This window comes from Callorhinus ursinus, unplaced genomic scaffold (assembly GCF_003265705.2).
Source record: "Callorhinus ursinus isolate GAN/ISIS: 27379988/994484 unplaced genomic scaffold, GSC_fseal_2.0 scaffold72, whole genome shotgun sequence".
In the NCBI taxonomy this organism is placed as follows: domain Eukaryota; kingdom Metazoa; phylum Chordata; class Mammalia; order Carnivora; family Otariidae; genus Callorhinus; species Callorhinus ursinus.
In genome coordinates this window covers 811007-827794 of record NW_027397134.1, presented here as the reverse complement: position 1 = coordinate 827794, position 16788 = coordinate 811007, and the positions used below count along the sequence as shown (strand labels likewise).

Genomic DNA, 16788 nt, shown 5'->3' with positions numbered 1-16788 from the left:
GTTCCCCGCTGGATCCCCGACACTGAGCACCAGGCATGGCCCAGGGGAAAACCTGAGGGTACCTAGCTCATGAAGGGAAGGATCAGAATGCTGACTGCCTTGCAGGCTTTTGATAAAATTTATTAGAGAATGCATGGCATGGGGCAGCTGTCCCTTTGTCTTACAGGGGATGGAAGAGAGCAGATGGGCGGCATGGACGTGAACCTGGAGAAGCCTGGGGAAGTACCAGGATGCCGCACTGATGGGGGTGTGGGGGGCTCAACAACAGGTGCTCTCACTGAGCTGCGTTTTGTCCACACTGAGTTTCTACAAAGCAGGGGCTTTATGACTCCTTGCCACTCCCCACCAATGCCCACTGCTGCACCATGCCCATAGTTAGAGCTGAGTAGACAAATGTTGAATGAATTAGTGAATAAATCATACAAGAAAAGAGGACACCCTCTCTTCTCCCAGTGGAAATATCCCAGGCCCTTAGGCAAGGGGTGTGCTTGAGGGCAAATAGGTTGGTGAGTGTGGGATATATCCACTATTAGGAAGGGTCGGCCAGCCTGACATCGTCCTTCTGAGCCTTGCTAATCCACAGAGTCCCTGAAGAAACAAGAGGTGCATGATCACTGCAGAACGTGCCCTCCTTTCTTGTGGCGGTTGAAGGGTGGTCCCCCTAAAACCAAAACTCCTCCTAAAACCTGCCGATGTGAACTTATCTGGAAAAAAACAAACAAACATGTCTTTATGGATATAATTAAGGTAAGGATCTCAAGATAAAATCCACCTGGATTCAGGGTGAACCCTAAATTCAATTATAAGTGCCCTTATAAGAAAAAGGCAGAGGGGTTTTTGAGACACACAGACGCAGAGACAACAACCAGATGAAGACAATGGGAGGTACTGGAGAGAAGAGGCCACAAACCAAGGAATACCGGAAGCTACCAGAATTTGGAAGGACAGAGAAGGATTCTCCCCTGGAAACTTCGGTGGGAGTGTGCTGCTGCCCACACCTTGATTTCAGACTTTTGACCTTCAGTCAAATTTATTCTGTGAGAGAATAAATTTCTGTGGTTTTAAGCCACCCGGTTTTTGCTACTTTGTTAAGGCAGCCCTAGAAAATACACCACCCAATCACAGATATGCCAAAATAAAGGGAAGGTTTCAGTCTCGGTAAACTTACGCAGCATCTTGCCATCAGAAAATAGAGAATGATGCAGGTCTTGTGTCAGCAGACACGCAAGCATCGTGCTTTACAGTTTTTTTTTTTTTTTAATTCATATATGGAGGTTGCTCGATAAGCTTTTCAGTATTGCAGGGCCTTTAAAGATCTTAACCTGTCCCTAAAAGTGGGGATAGGGAAAGGGAAGGGAGACGGGAGGAAGGCACAGAGAGAGAGGAGAAAACAGGAGAACAAAGAGAAGAGGAAGAAAGCCACTGTTTGATCTGGGCCTGCACGCCTGGGTATCTGGCCAGTTAAAGAAGACATCAGAGGAGACAGACGGGCTGGGATGTTCTCTTGCTCCCAGCCAGAGTGGGCGGGAGGGGACCTCAGCTGCATGAGAAACAGGGCTGGGGAATGAGGAAGTCATCCTGTCAACTGGAGGAAAGAGCCTCTCTCTCTCCCTGGCCATGGGAGGTGAAGAACTGCCAGTCTTAGCCCTTGGACTTTGTCTGGGAAACTGGGTCTCTGTGCAGAGCCTCACCTCCCCCCACACAACAGCCGCGCTGATGGCTTGTCAAGGGCAAAGCTGATGAGAGGGGCCCCGGTGGGTGGCAGGCAGGGGCCCGAGAAATATACTTGCTGCAGGTGGACAAGTTGGTGAGACCCGTCACAAAACCAGAGTGGACAGGGCAGGAAGGAGATAAAGACGGTGATTTAGGGACCTTCTGGCTAAGTCTTGGCAGGTGCTTGGTTGTCTCAGGGAAGGCTCTCTGGTGCTGCGCAAAGGGGGTGCCAGATGTCTCCCAGGTCCCAGAAGCAGAAACCCGGAGTCTTAGGGAAATCGGACCTCACGGGGGAAAAGGCGGAGCCAGCTCTCCCAGAGGCCCTGTGATTCCTACAGGAAACTCTGCTCAGAAAAACACAGTGCATGACGGGAGAGAACTTCCCGCTGGACAGGAAACACATTTTTATCTTTTCTCCCTTTTTTCTTCCCTATGAAATTTAGTAAAATGCCAAACTCTACATTTTATGGATTTTTATGTTTTTATTATTATACTTTCTTTTTTTCCCCATCCTGATGGGGAAGAGATTTTTAAGTGCTGCTTGGACCACAGCGGGAGCAAAGCATGCTTTAGTCAATAGAAGCACAGACTACAGTGTTGGACGGGCCTGGGTGTAAATTCTTCCTAGTGTGTAGCCTTGGGCAAGTGAATGTACCATTCCGAGCCTCGATTTGGCATGTTGATGGCCCCCTGCCTCAGTTTCCACATCTGAAAAACGGGGATAATATTCTGACTTTACCGGGTCCTTAGGAGGATTTTATGATATGGATGGTAAGCCTCCATGCAAGGTGGACATTTAATCAATGTTGGTTCCTTCCTCTTCCCACGAGGCTGTCCTGCCCTTGGAGTGGAATGTGTGAGGCAGGAAAAGAAATTCTGGATTCTGAAATGCACACATGCTGGGTGGACATCCAGCAGCTGTGAATGCCATTGGTCCACTTCAGGCCCGCCCCCGAGTCCGTAGCCAATGGCAGCATAGTTTCTCTGCCCATCCCCTTCTGGTGTCTCCCTGCTTCCCAAAGGCCCCCAGAGAGCAGCCCTGGAGGAGGCTCCCATTCAGAAAGCAGGAGGGCACTCCTGCACCCGAAATCCTCCATCAGACGAGAGCCAGCGTTGGGGACAGCACTCACCAGCTCCATGCACCTGCGGCTGGCCTCCGCCTCGCGTTGCACCAGCTCTTCCATGTCTGCCTTCAGCTCCTGCAGGCGCCGCTGGTAATACTCACTGCTCTCCCGTTGCTGGGACTCGGACTTGGCCGCCTGAGTGAGCTCCTCGCCCATCTTGATCAGGCTGTCCCGAAGCCGGATTACCAGGACCTGGAGTCGGAGCGGAGGGCACACATCCATCTTGTTATTAGAGGCCAGGGGCAAGAGACAGGGGGCTCTGGGGAGGGAAATCCTGTGCTGAGTCTCTGTGCATTTGTAGAAGGTCATCAGGATGATAATCCTGATTTCTGATACAGAAATGAATTTACTTTAAAAACCTAGCCAATGATAGCTGCTATACCGAGAGGCAGCCTAGCATATGGACGAACACCCTGGCTTTTGAATACACTCTAGGTTCAATCCTCACCACTACCTCTTTCTGGCTGTGTGCCCTTGGGTAGGTTATTTAACCTCTCTGAGAGACAGGGATGATGATAGTATTTATGTCCCAGGGATGCTGTCAGAATTGAAAACGTTAAGTTCCGCAGAAGGCTGAGCCCAGTGCCTGGCACATCGAACATTCTAGACAAGGGTTAGGAATTATTAATATTTATAGCAGCCCTCATCGTTCTATGAAGCCGTGCAGTGGGGAGCACACCACGTTGGGAAATCAAAACCCCTTCCCCAGTATGGGTTTTGGGCTCCCGATTTGTAAAACAGGGAGGTTTGATCAGAAAATCTTCCACGAATGAGCCTCAGGTCTAATGCTTTATGGCATTTTCCCTTTTCTAGGGGGGGAGAAGCCAAGAGAACCCAATAAAACAGTAGAGAGGAAGAAACTGTGGGCATCACCATTGCTACAGAAAACAAACCCAAACGCTGCTCTGCAGAAGTCATTAGTTGGCCGACAAAGCCGGAGCCAATCGATTCTGATAGGCAAATACTTGAGTGTTGACCTAAACCTGAGCCTGCATGAATATTTTAGGCCCTTGCTCACGACGGACGCGGACGCGGAGCCCCTCTCCAGATCAGAGACTGAATAATGGTCTAAAAGAAAAGCTTTATTCAATTGCCCTTTGCCTTTCAAACAGAGTTTAGCAACAATTTCAAAGGGCAGCAGGGGGGTTAAAAGGAAGAAAAGCAGTTCTCAAACGGTGTCCCCAAGGCACCTCATCTCAAGGACCTGGGATTCTATGAAATTCAAATCATGATGGCAGAGAGGGGAAGTGAATGTGGACATAGAATCTGCCACTGAAAGTTTTTTTTTTTATCGTAATTTTATTTTATGAACTTCCAGGGGAGTGGCTGATGAGAAACAGCTTTGACAGTGGTGACGTCCACTGGGTGGTGGCTCGTGTCACTGGCCCGCAGGGCTAAAGGTGAATGTAATCATTGAACCCTGCCGCAGCCCATCTATGTCTTACCTGCCCTTCTCAAGGTCCAGCAGTAATGCCACCTTCTCCTGGAAGCCTCCCTTATTCCCCAGCTTGAAAAGAACACCATCTCCCAAACCTCCCAGGCCTCTCTCCGTATTATGGGTCTTCAAGTACATATTGCACCCACATGTCCTACAAAACTCTATGTTTCTGGAAAGCAGAATCTGCTTTTTTGTACATCTGCCTCCCATGTGCCTAAACCAGAGCCTGGTACACACCTAGTGCAAAATGGATTTCTGCTCAAAGCGAGTGTCACGAGTGTAAGTGCATGAGTGGGTGGATGGAGATGGGCAGAACAGGATCAGTGGATAAAAAGGTGGACAGACAGAAGAGTCAAGGTCTGAAGAAAGGGAAAGATCAGAGGAAGAGAAGAAACTGGAGAAAGGAAGGAAGAAGAGAGAGAAGGGGGATGGTGGGCGGAGGGGGATGGAGGTGGGTAGGCTGGACGGATAGGTACCTATGAGACCTTGCGGTTGAAGGCAGGCAGAAAGTAGGGAGCAGAGAGGAGCAACACGGATGGGAGATGGAGGAGGAATATGGATCCAGAGAAAGGCACGAGAGGATGGAGGGATGGTCGGAGGACGGACAGGGCTTACACAAAAGCCCCACTGCTCTCGGCCTGAATAATAATTACATGTCCACAAATACCTCAAATCTCTTAATCTGCACTTTCTGGAACTCCGCCTTGTTCTCCAGGTCACAGATGACTGCCTCCTGCCTGCTGACAATGGCTCGGTCCACGGTGGACTGCTCCAGGTACTCGATGCGCATCTGAGCCACCTGCAGCTGGGGGCGAACCCGAGACGTCCATTGGCCACCTGCTGGTCCTGAGTCCCAGCATCGAGACACATGCGGGACTCAGCCCCGGGCCCATCCACACCGCCTCCTTCCTGGCTCTGGTGGTACACGTTCAAGGGACAAGCACAAACTGCCGGTACCCTCCCACCAGCCCCTGCCCCTGGGTCGCAGAGGCTGGAGGTGATGTTTCCTGTGTGTCTTCAGCATCCAATCATAAGACTTTCAATCAGCAAGCTTTGGCTTCCCAGGACGCAACCAAGAGTGGGCTTGGGAGCCAAGCACATGCATCAGAGTTCAAGGCCAGGCGCTGCCACTTTCCAGCAGGAGGCACCTGGGCAGGCCAGTTCCCCTCCTTGAGCTCATTCTTTCATTTGTGTGTGTGTGAGGATTGACGGCAATTAGTACCTGGTATATAGTTAAGTACCCAGCAGAGGCCCCATGCTGCTATTATTTTTGTGCTATTGGTGTTACGCCTATGGACATTTGCTCAAGGCACTGTCACGTAGGCAGAAACCCTAAGCAGGCACACGCAACAGTTCTAGAAGGGCTTTGAGAATTGCATGGATAAGAGCAACCCTCTAGCTAATGAGTGAAATCCAGGGGTGTTGGGAAGAACCATGGCTTCAAAGGAAGATTTCACAAAAGACGAGGATCCTGTCTCGCCCCGACCATCCGTTTCTCCTTGGAAACATTTCTCAGAGGAGGAAAATCTTGCATGGAATGGCTGATGAGTTTTGCTGCGCAGGGCATGCGTAGAGGCTGAACTAGCAAGAGCAGGAGTCTGTGTGTGTGTGTGTGTGTGTGTGCGCGCGCGTGTGTCTGCTGGGATTGTTCTCAATTCATTTGGTGCACAAGTGAAGTTGAGTGATGGACGGATGGATGGATGGATGGGGGACAGTTTTCCAGGATCCAAATGGGGAGGTCCCAGAGAGACCCCTTCTCTTCCTCCCTGCCACGAGGGCAGCTCTGAGCACATACTTGTTCTTGAAGTTTGTGCTTCTCCTTCTTGGCTTCCTCCAGCTGTAGCTGCAGTTCTTGGATCTGCCCAATGTCAGTAGCAGACTAGTGAGACCAAAAAAAAAAAAAAAAGTCACCTTGAGACTTTGCTGGGAAACTACCGATGGCAAGCCCTTCTCCCCACCCCCACCCCCAGATGTCTAAGACTCTCAGAGCCTCCGTGACAAGAGCTCGTTCCAAACAGTTACTGCTCACGTCCTCCCCACATCGTCCATCTCTGTGTCTGCTGAGTCACTCCAGTTATATAAGCCCATGGCTTTGGTCAACCGCCCAGCACACTATCAGACACTCTTGAGAGCCCAGACAGAAATGGGCTGGCCACAGCACCAGGGTCAGATTCGGAGGGAAGAGAAGTCCCAAGTGTCAGGTGACTGGGATTCTAGACTTGGATACTGTATCCAAGATCCTTCAGTATCCCCATCTGTAAAATGGGCTGAGAGTCTCTGCTTAGCTCCTCTACACAGAGTTTGTTTAGAGATGAAATGAGGCAGTGGAGACTATAAATGTCCTTAAAAAAAGTAGAACCAAACTGTTAAGTGTGGTTATCTTGGAAGACAGGAATTCCAGGGGGCGGGAGGGCCCTTCACTTTCTATTTTCCACTTGTCTTTATTGTTTAAATTATTTATAACATATATGAGTATACTGTTTTTGTAATTGATCAAATGCAGAAATTTCCCTTTGACCCAAAATAAGTGTGAGTCACAAAGGCAGAAGATGGCATGGGCTATTTCTCTGGTGGCTGTTTTAATGTCGAGGACATAGTTGGTTATTTTTTTTTTAAGATTTTATTTATTTATTTGATGGAGAGAGACACAGTGAGAGAGGGAACACAAGCAGGGGGAGTGGGAGACGGAGAAGCAGGCCTTCTGCCAAGCAGGAAGCCCGACGTGGGGCTCGATCCCCGGACCCTGGGACCGTGACCTGAGCCAAAGGCAGACGCCTAACGACTGAGCCACTCAGGCTAATAGTTGGTTTTTTCTGTTATCATTATTCCTTGTTTGGCAGAAATTCCGTCAGACCTCATCTCGGTAAGATGCATTTGAAGTCTGGCAGGCAATGTACCATGGATCCCCTATGGGGTATAACGTGGGGAAGATGCTCCTTACTCCTGGAGGGAGCTGCTCTCCCCCGTTATCAGAAACCTGCCAGGGATCCTATCACTCATCTGCCCATTCTACCCCAAAGCCTCTGTTGCATCCCATCTTACCACCATGCCTCCTGACTGTATCCTGGGTCTGTCTGCCCACCCATGTCTGCTCTGCCTCCCTGAAACAAGCCGGCTGACCGTCTCCCTCCTGCTCTGACCCCTAAAAAACTTGCCAATAATTCCCATCACACGTAAAATAAAATCCAAACTCCTCTCAGCCAATGAGCCCCTGATCTGGCCCTGCTCTGCTGGCCTCGCTGAGTTCATCTTGGGCCATGTTCCCCTCACTGGCCTCCTTCCAGCTTCTCAAATGTGCCACCTTAGGCCCTTTGCACATGCTGTTCCATCGGCCTGGAACATTTCCTGCAACCGTCACTATTCCACCCAACCTAATTAACTCCTGTTCCTCATTCAGATCTCCTTCTGAGAGCCACCTCCCCAGGGAAGCCCTCCCTGACCTCCAACTTAGGTCAAGATTCACAGAACCGTGTTCATTTCCTCTCTGGACTCTAAGCTCATTTTGCAAGCACCCCCTCTGTTCTGGGTGATTATGTGAGAAGGTCTGCTCAGCCCATGAAACCATGCTCAGCACGTGAACGCAGGGATGGGATGTGCTTTTCTCAACCCAGGATCCTTGGCATTTCACACAGTACCTAACACATGGTGGAGGCACAGTTAATATTAAATAAATGAATGGATATAGACATAGAGGTATGGAGAGGCAGACAGATAGACGGAAGGAGGGATGGATGAATGGGTAAGTGAGCGGAAGGATGGATGGGTAGGTGAGTGGCTAGGTAGGTGGGTGGATGGGTGGATAAAAATGAGGACAGGTGAATGGGTGGACAGATAAGCAAATGAGTGGTGGATGGATGAATATTTTGATGGGTAGTTAGAAGGGTATAGGGAGGATGGACGTGTAGATATATATGCATACATAAATAAAAATTTTTCCTGGTGGAGATGTCTTCCAGGAATGCACACCCATCTGAAGGTGACACCCTCCTCCGTTCGGACATGAAATTTCACCATTCCTATCTATCACTGTGGCATTTATCCCTCCCAGGTCCTAAGACCAGAGAGCGGCCCAACCCCTTCTCAACATCCCCCACCTGCCCGGCCCCAGGCTGCCATGCCTTCTTCCCCTCTCCCATCACTACCTGAGCAATGAGGTCCTTGTGCTTCTGCATGAGGTCATTCAGGTCATCCTGGTCCTCGTCGATGCGCTTCAGCAGATCTGCTCTCTCAAACTGTAGCCGGTACAGCTGCTCGTCCACCTGGCGGGAGGCAGGACAAGGGTGGGAGGGGCGGAAGGGTGGGTGGGAGGGGGACAGCAGGGTCCTCATGAAGAGCAAAGTGGGGGGAGGGGCTCACCTGTGAGTGTGTCAGATGAGTGACCATGTACCTGAAAGGAGGTCACGGGTGTATCAGAGCATGGTGTGTGTGTGTGTGTGTGTGTGTGTGTGTGTGTGTGTGTGTCAGAGCACACATGTGGCTGTGTGAATGCAGCCTGTGTGCATGTGAATGGACAGATGTTTGTGTAAGCCCCCACATGGGCTCACATTTCATGTTCAATTGAAATGTGCCCGGGACACGCGCGTGAGTACAAATCCCCGGAATCTCCCTGAGAACTGGGATTGTGTTCTATGCACAGATATATCCCCAGTACGAAGCCTGCATACGGCAGGTGCTCAGTAAATATGTCTTGGGTGGATGGACAAAATTAGATGCATATTTTACCTAGGAGGGCATTTATTTGTGTGTCTGGTGATTTTGTAGGTGAGTATGTGCATTCTTTTGTGTGTGTGCGTGTGTGTGTGTGTGTGTGCGCGCGCGCGCGCGCGCGCACACGTGAATATTTGTCGGCAAGTTCCTCTTAATCTGGTGCCAACAAAATCTGGAACAAAAGGTCCAATAGGGATCTTGAGACAAGCGTTTCCCTGTAAGTCCATGCCTATACCTAAACTTTAGGATTTCACATGTGGAGTAAAAATTTAAGCCCACCTTGTATGCACAGACAGGTGACTTAGAAACACACGCCCAATTTTCACCAATATATAAGATTCATAATATATGTTCATTTCCCCCCATTCAGTGGTGAGCACATAGTAGGTTCATAATAGATGGCTGGGTCCCTTATAGGAGTGAGTCTAGGTGGGCCCATGAGGGACACCCTTGTCTCCACTTGTAAGAACGAACATATACTAGCCCAATTATAATGACCAAGTCCCCTGTTATGGTGGTGAGCACACAATAGGACTACAACAGGTGCCTGGGGACCACTTACAGCAGTGAGCACACTGTGGGCACACTATAGACATTTTCGTTCGCAGGTAGGGTGCTGAGCAAACAATAGGCCCCTATTGAATGCATCCCCACAGTGCTGAGCACACATTAGGTCTACCTTTGCAGAGGTGAACACGTAGTTGGCCCTCACGTATGCCCTTATACCTTTATAATGCTCAGCTCATAGGAGGATGTCTGTGCTCTCAGAGTATTGACCCAGGAAGTCCCCAATAAGTGCCCATTTTCCCTCTTACAGCGCTGAGCACAGAGTGGGCCTGCGTTAGTCCCCAGAGCCCTGCGCTGGCCCGGGGCCCCACAGCTCCAGGAAGGGACAGGTACCAGGCTCTTGCTCCGGGTCATGTTCTCTAGCTCGCTGTGCATGTTCTCCAGGTCCGCGGTCAGTGCCTTCTGCGTCTTCAAAGCATCCTCACACTTGGCTTCGCTCTGCTCCAGCTGCACCAGGCAGGAGGATGAGAAGAGAAGAGCCTCGTGAGGCGGCCTCCTTGAATGCCCTTCCCCTCTGGCTCAGCCCCTCTCGGGTGGCAGAATAATTTACAGACGATTCCCATGTCTTCGCAACTATTCATCAACCCACAACGAGGGGAAGCGGCTGTGTTTGCATCTGAGGCGGCGAGGTTGTGAGCTACTCAAAATTGAACAGGCACTGTCCCATGAAATAAGACTAGTCTGCTTCGGTGCCAGGAGCTAGGCCCCAGCTCCGCTCAGCAAATATTTGCTGACACCCACTTTAGTGCATGCAGGGAACAGTCAGCCTGGCCCCTGGCCCCCCATGGGAGGGCCTCCTTGAGCAGCACAAGAAGGAAGGCATGGAGCCACTGGGAACACAGGATGAAGTCAGGGAAGGCTTCCTGGAGGAGGTGCTTGAAAGTCAGTGGGAACTCGCCTAGTAGACGTTGCTTTTATTTTTTATTTATTTTTAAAAAAGATTTTATTTATTTATTTGAGAGAGAGAGAGAGAGAGAGAGCACAAGCTGGGGGAGGAACAGAGGGAGAGAAAGAGGGACAAATAGACTCCCATCTGAGCAGGGAACGGGGAGCAGGGAGCCCGACGCTGGGCTCAATCCCAGGACCCTGAGATCATGATGTGAGCCAAAGTCAGACTGAGCCACACAAATGCCCCCATATAGACATTTCTTCACCAGGTTTCAGGGTTGTAAACGCCCTTTAAATGGTATGTAAACTATCTGCCATGTGAGTATTTTCTGGAAGATTAAGAGTCACCGACCTAAACAAAGTTTCTCTTTCTCACTGATTTCTTTCTCAACCATTCACCCACCTGCACACAGCAGGCCTCCTATCTTAGCAAAGTGGGCCATCTAATAGGTCCAAGTACCTACATGGCCCCAGAAGACAGACATTCCCTGCTGGAGAAAACCACATCCAGGCACAATCCCTAAACCCATTCTGCAATTGGCAGTTTCCCCTTGATTTCCAAACCCTAGAATCTCTGAGCAGAAAACAGCCTCAGAAATCACCTAAGGAAAACGCTCAGGGCTCAGAGAGGGACAGTGCCTTGCCTGAAGTCACACAGCTGCAAGGAGTGAAGACAGCCCCTTGTATTGTCCAGACTAGCAGACCTTCTCACTGTCAGGCCACTGCCCCTCCAGAACAGTTAATAATAGTAAGGTTGGTGCTTCCAGACAGGAAAAAAAAGAAAAAAGAAAAAAAGCAAGCTAGAGTCCCCATGAAATGACACGCATACAATCTCTGGTGCCTGAGGCCACCAAGCAAGTGAGGGGCCCCATTGATCTATAAAAAAAAAAAATTGAGCAAAGGTGGAGGCCACCCCAGAACAACTGGCCAAGGTGGCGGGGGGGGGGTGCTCTGTGGGTAGAGCCCACCTTGGGATCATTTTCATCTCCTTCCAAACTGGGCAGAGAATGTCTTCCGCAGATTATCAGGAGCTCAGCCCAGATGTTAGAGTAATAATAATGACAAGGGAAGGTGGGGAGAAAGGGGGTTACCACCGATTCAAATATCTCCTGTAAAGTGCCGAGGGAAAGGTTCTGCTTTCATTTTGACCTGTAATCCTCATCTTCGAGAGCTGCTAATATCCCCATTTTACACATGGGGAAATCGAGGCCCTAGCCTCCTCCCACAGCTTTCTCACACTAACCTCTTGTTCCAGCCCCACTTCACTGCCACGGCCACCCACGATCCACAAACCCCTCTCCCCCGCCCCATTTTCCAAGCCCCCAAGAACAGTGTATTCCTGCAGCGATAGCCCACTCCCTCGGTGTGGGGGCTGAGACATACGGAGAGTGCTGCGGAGCTGGGGGAGCATCATGGACAGGGCGAATGAGAAGTCAGGCACAGTCTTATCTTCCCGCTGGTGACCCCAGGGCCTCTGGCAAGGCAGGGAGGTGGCAAGGAGGACTCCCTGCAGGTAGAGGCCTCACTAAGGAGAGACATTTAAGCTAAGACCAGAAAGATGCAAGGAGACGGCCATGTACAGATTGAGGAGGAAGAAACAGTGCCCTGAGTGGAGGCAGCAGCTGGTGCAAAGGCCCTGAGGCAGGAACAAGAACAAAAGTGAAAGTGGTGCTGAGGGACAGAAAGGTAGCCAGTGTGGCTGGACAGCTGGACAGGGAGGGGAAGGGGGGGAGGATGTTAAAGGAGTGGATGCGGTGGGGGAGCACATTAGTGAGGCTAGTGAGCAAAGTACAACTTCATTTTCAGTCTGTAGGGGAACCATTGATGGAGGAGGACGAGGAGGAGAGCAGAATGACCTACCCCTGGCTGCTGTGGGGAGGATGGGCTTTAGGGGACAACCCTGGAAATGCGGCAGCCAGTGAGGACACACCGTGCGGTGTGCCAAGAAGAAAACGTTTGGTGGGCAGGAGCAGGTGGGCCATCGTGGGGGGTGAGGCCAGGTAACTAACGGTGGGAAGGAGGCATCTTACAGTCCCCCGCTGCCAGGCCAAGCTGAGAGCCCATGGCCAAGAGGCAAGCAAGAGCCCTGTCAGGAACTGAACAGTGCGGCGCCAAATATGAGGACAGCACTTCCCATCTGCCGAGCTCCTCTGTGGGCTGAGGGTTTTGGCAGCATGATGCCCTGGTCCTCAGAGCCTCCCCGGAGCGAGAAGTCTCTGTTTGTATCTCCGTTTTCCAGGTGGTATAAGATGCATGATTAAGAAATGCTCCTTCCTTTCCCCAATTTCCCTGGAGCGAGCAGAGAGCGGGATGATTCATCCCCGGGCAGAGATGGACATGGCTGTTGGTGTTTATTCTTGGCTCCTTCTGGGTTGGGGTAGGATTATCTTGGCCCTGATGGGTCTTGGCATTAACAGTTGCACCTGCTACTGTCATTTGGGGACCATTTCCAGGACATTGTGCTCGCTCCGTCTTGCTTCATAAAAGCCCCACAAGACCTTCTGGGAGCAGGGCATCACCTTTAGGACCATCTGATATAGGAGGGCACCGGGGCTCACAGAGGGGAAAGGACTTGCCCACAGTCACGCAGCTGGTCCGCGGAGAAGCCTGGCTGGTCCAACTCCAGAGTCTAGGCTCCTTCCTGCTGGGCTCCACTGCCCCTCCTGGAAAGCCACTCTCTGGAAAGTCTGGACCACACGGGGAGGACGGATTACAATAAAGAGAAAGCTCAGTTGCAGAGTGAATGGTTAGCGCAGTGGCTTGGTGCTATCACGGGAGCCCCCTGGGGAAGCGTCCTGAGGTCCGGGACCAGGCTGGGGGCTGCAGAATGTGAGGTGGAGCATTTGGAGACAATGGACAGAACTTGGAGGTTGAATCAATGAATCAATGTGGTGGCGCCAAGGACACATGCATCATCCCCGATAAACAAGTTCATCCCCGAGGGACGAGGCTGATGCAGAAACCAACACTTACTGACACTTGCCGAGTGCCAAATCCCACCACGTGTAGGGGTCAGAGCCTGGGCATGGAGGCAGACCTGGAGGATCGGCCTCTCTCAGCAGGTCTCTTAACCTCACACCTCGGTATCCTCGCCTGTAAAATGGGGGAGCGTCACCACCATAGGATCTATGTGATCCTGCATAGTGTGTGAGTGGCATCAGGACAGTGCTCAGCACCATGCCTGGCACTGAGAAAACCCTAGAAAAGTAATGGTGGTTGTCAATGCTGTTTGTCCCTTTCCTTCCCTTAACGGCCTAAAGAAGGGGGGATTCACCCCACTGTAGAGGTCAGGAGAATGAAAGGAAATGGCAGCCGGACGAGCCGTCAACCTCCTACCGCGGGGATGAGGCAGGGTCTGGGCTCCCACCATCTCGAGGAGGAGTTCCAGGCTTCCTGGCCGACTGGGGTGGGACGGGGAGGGTGCCAACCCCAGAGGCTCACAGGCCAGTAGGATCTGGTCAGGCAAGGCCAGAACCACCCCCCCCCCCGACTCTCCCTCCCACCACAGCCCCAGGTTTCCACTGGGCAGGCTCTGGGCTGCTGCTGACAAGCCATCTAAATGCCGAGCTTTAAAAATTTCAATTTATTACACTTTAGGGAGTGGGAAGAAATATAGGGCCATCTCGGACTGATTTTCCATTATGGATGACCCTCCGTAAGAATAACTCACCGCACGTTATTTCCATATGGGGGCTGTGTGAGTGACAATTTTATGAAGTCGGGTGGCACGTCATGCTGGGGCTGAGATCAGACCCTTCAGGGGAGTGACCCGGCCCACCACCTCTCCACAAACGCCTTCCCTTCCGGGCGGGGGGGCTCCAAGCGGGGCAGTCAGAGAGCAGAAGGGAACAAGGCAGCAGGGACCCCCCCTTGGGAAGGGTTATCGGGGTCTGCTCTCCCTTCCTCATAGCCAGTGTGGCCATGAGGATCCCGGGGAGGGGCACAGGGGACGCCTCACGTCTTTTGGCTCCAAGTCACCATCCATCTGCATGGATGAGCATTCGCGGGGTCCTTGTTGGACCTCCAAGACACAGGGCGGAGAGGGTTAGGGGGATAGGTCTCTGGTGATTTCTATCTATTTCCAGGCCTGACATGGTGCTGAGGATAGAGAGGTTGAGTGACTTACTGAGGGTCTCACAAGTACTAAACGACACACCTGGGATATGAATCCCACTCCGAGCCATTACGCTGCATTCTAGAGCAGGGGTGCTCATGGCAGATGCTTTATACAGGAAATTTTGTGATGTGTCTGCACAGCATTGACTCTCCCTTCTTTTGATAGTGGCACCCCATCTTCCCCGCAAAAAAAATGTCCATCCCCCAAATGTCCACATGCTTCTGACGGAGCTGACCCCCCCCACACACACAACTATTAAGCTTGGAGAAGGGCATGTGACTCCACCTAGCCAATCAGAGTACCACTTCCTGTTGGCCAGAGGGCTTCGTGGTGGGATAACAGCATGGCAGATGCCAGGAATTTTGCTAGGACTACAGAAACAAAGTTTGTTCTTTGTGTTGCAGGATGAGCTGAGAGTGTCTGGTGGCCCTCTTCCTAGCAAGAAAGAAAAGGCTGCCTAGACTAGAAGGCGACACCAAAGGTGCTAAGGCAGGAAACACATTCTTGATGACATGGTTGGAGCACCTAGATCCAGCCAAGCCTGAAGGCAGTTTTCGCCTCGTAACTTTTCAGATGTTTCGGCCAATAGCTTCCCTTTCCCTGCTTGAGCCAGTTGGAACTGCGTGGCCAGGAGCCAGATACAGAATGAGTGAACAAGTTAGAGGAGATAGGACATGCACAATGTCAGCCACAGGGTAAACACTCAAAACCACGGGTGATAGTGTTCGTTGTTCCTATCCTGCCAAAGATGTTGGATCAACGTAGCTCCATCCAAAATCCTGCAGCAGAATCACAATCATTCATTCTTTATCTATTCTGTGTATGGATCCCTCCCCATAGGGGTATAAATATTGCCCCTTCCTGACTGTTCAATGGGAAAAAGAGGAGGGAATGAGAGTTCTCCCACACCGACTCTATGAGGCACTGTGAGGGCCACTCAACGTTCATAATCACTGTGGCCCACAGCAACCCTGCACGGCAGGAATCAGCCCATGCCATGGTACAAAAGAGGAGACTGTATGCCGGGCAGGGGAAGGGACTTGCCCCGGGGTCAGACTCAAGTCAGTGGGACTCCGAGCCCTTGCTCTCCCTGGGCCCCCACACGGCCCACTCTGCACACAAGTCCTTCCCTCCTGCTGAGTTCATTCTCTCTGCAACACCCCCCTCCGTTCTTTCCCCGGGAGGGCAATTGAGATCCCCATCACATAGACATCAACTACAACCCGATGAATGGCATGACTTTCCCATGCAAAGCCATCTGCCTGCTTTAAATACCTGGCGAAAATGTTTGCTTTGGACTTACCAAGCTACTAGATGAGTGGGCTAGACATATGGAACGAAGCAGGGAGAGGGGAAATGCTGGTATTTCAGTGGAATGATTGGAACGCTGATTTCTGGATCTGGCTGAACAATGCGGAGGATTTAAGGACCCTTCATCACAAATGCCATGGGGAAGCATTCTAAGAAATGGTGTCATTGGCAGGCTAATCTCCACACATTCCAGGCCTTGACATCCCATCAGGGCACTCAGAAGAATTAACCTTCAGTAGGAAGGCCTTCCCTGAAGGGAATTATCAGCATCTCAAACTATAGAGGGTCCTGATATCGAACAAATTTATTAAATGCAAACATATTAAAAATGTCAGGCCAGGTCCACCAATGGTCTGTCCGGCTCAGAAGTCTGATGACAGTGACCTCAAGGGGAAATTTCCTAAGACTGTCTGGCGGTTACTCTCTGTGTCCTTGATCAAACCATCTGAGCATCTATTAAACATTCCATCGTTTTCCTTACATTGTGCTAGAGGATCATTATTTATTGATGCATCGAAATGCTTTCTGAGTATTTACCGTTTCCATCTTCTTCAGAGTAAAAATAATCATTATTAGTAGCGGGATAATCGTAACCACTCTCTGGATGCTTGCCATGAATATGTTACTTACAACACGTAACAACTCTGTGACATAGGTACTTTCATCACCGTTTTATCGATGAAGAAATTGAGGCTCAGAGAGGTTAGTGAACTTGCCAAGATCACACAGCTTCTAAGTGGTGAATGGGGCCAGGACCTGAACTGAATTTTAAATCCACCGCTTTTTCTTGTAAGTCCTGTGGCATGGGCTTCCCACCTGCTGAGTAAAACAGACCTCCTTTTACTTGTTTTCAGTCTCTTTCTTTGAGGGTTTAAGAGTCCTTCCTCAGTGACAGAAGGTAACTACACTTACTATAGTGAGCC

At 50.8% G+C, this 16788-nt stretch overlaps 1 protein-coding gene across 3 annotated transcripts in view; it reads right to left on the bottom strand.

The window, feature by feature from the left end:
• MYO18B (myosin XVIIIB) overlaps positions 1-16788 on the bottom strand; it is a 264944-nt gene that overhangs the window by 75016 nt on the left and 173140 nt on the right. For all 3 annotated transcript variants that reach the window (XM_073886782.1, XM_073886784.1, XM_073886783.1), the window contains exons 35-39: positions 9883-9996; positions 8418-8534; positions 6071-6154; positions 4943-5080; positions 2844-3029 (exon numbers count right to left, since the gene is read on the bottom strand). In XM_073886782.1, the coding sequence (XP_073742883.1) occupies positions 2844-3029; positions 4943-5080; positions 6071-6154; positions 8418-8534; positions 9883-9996 (639 nt within the window). The remainder of the gene's footprint in view (positions 1-2843; positions 3030-4942; positions 5081-6070; positions 6155-8417; positions 8535-9882; positions 9997-16788) is intronic.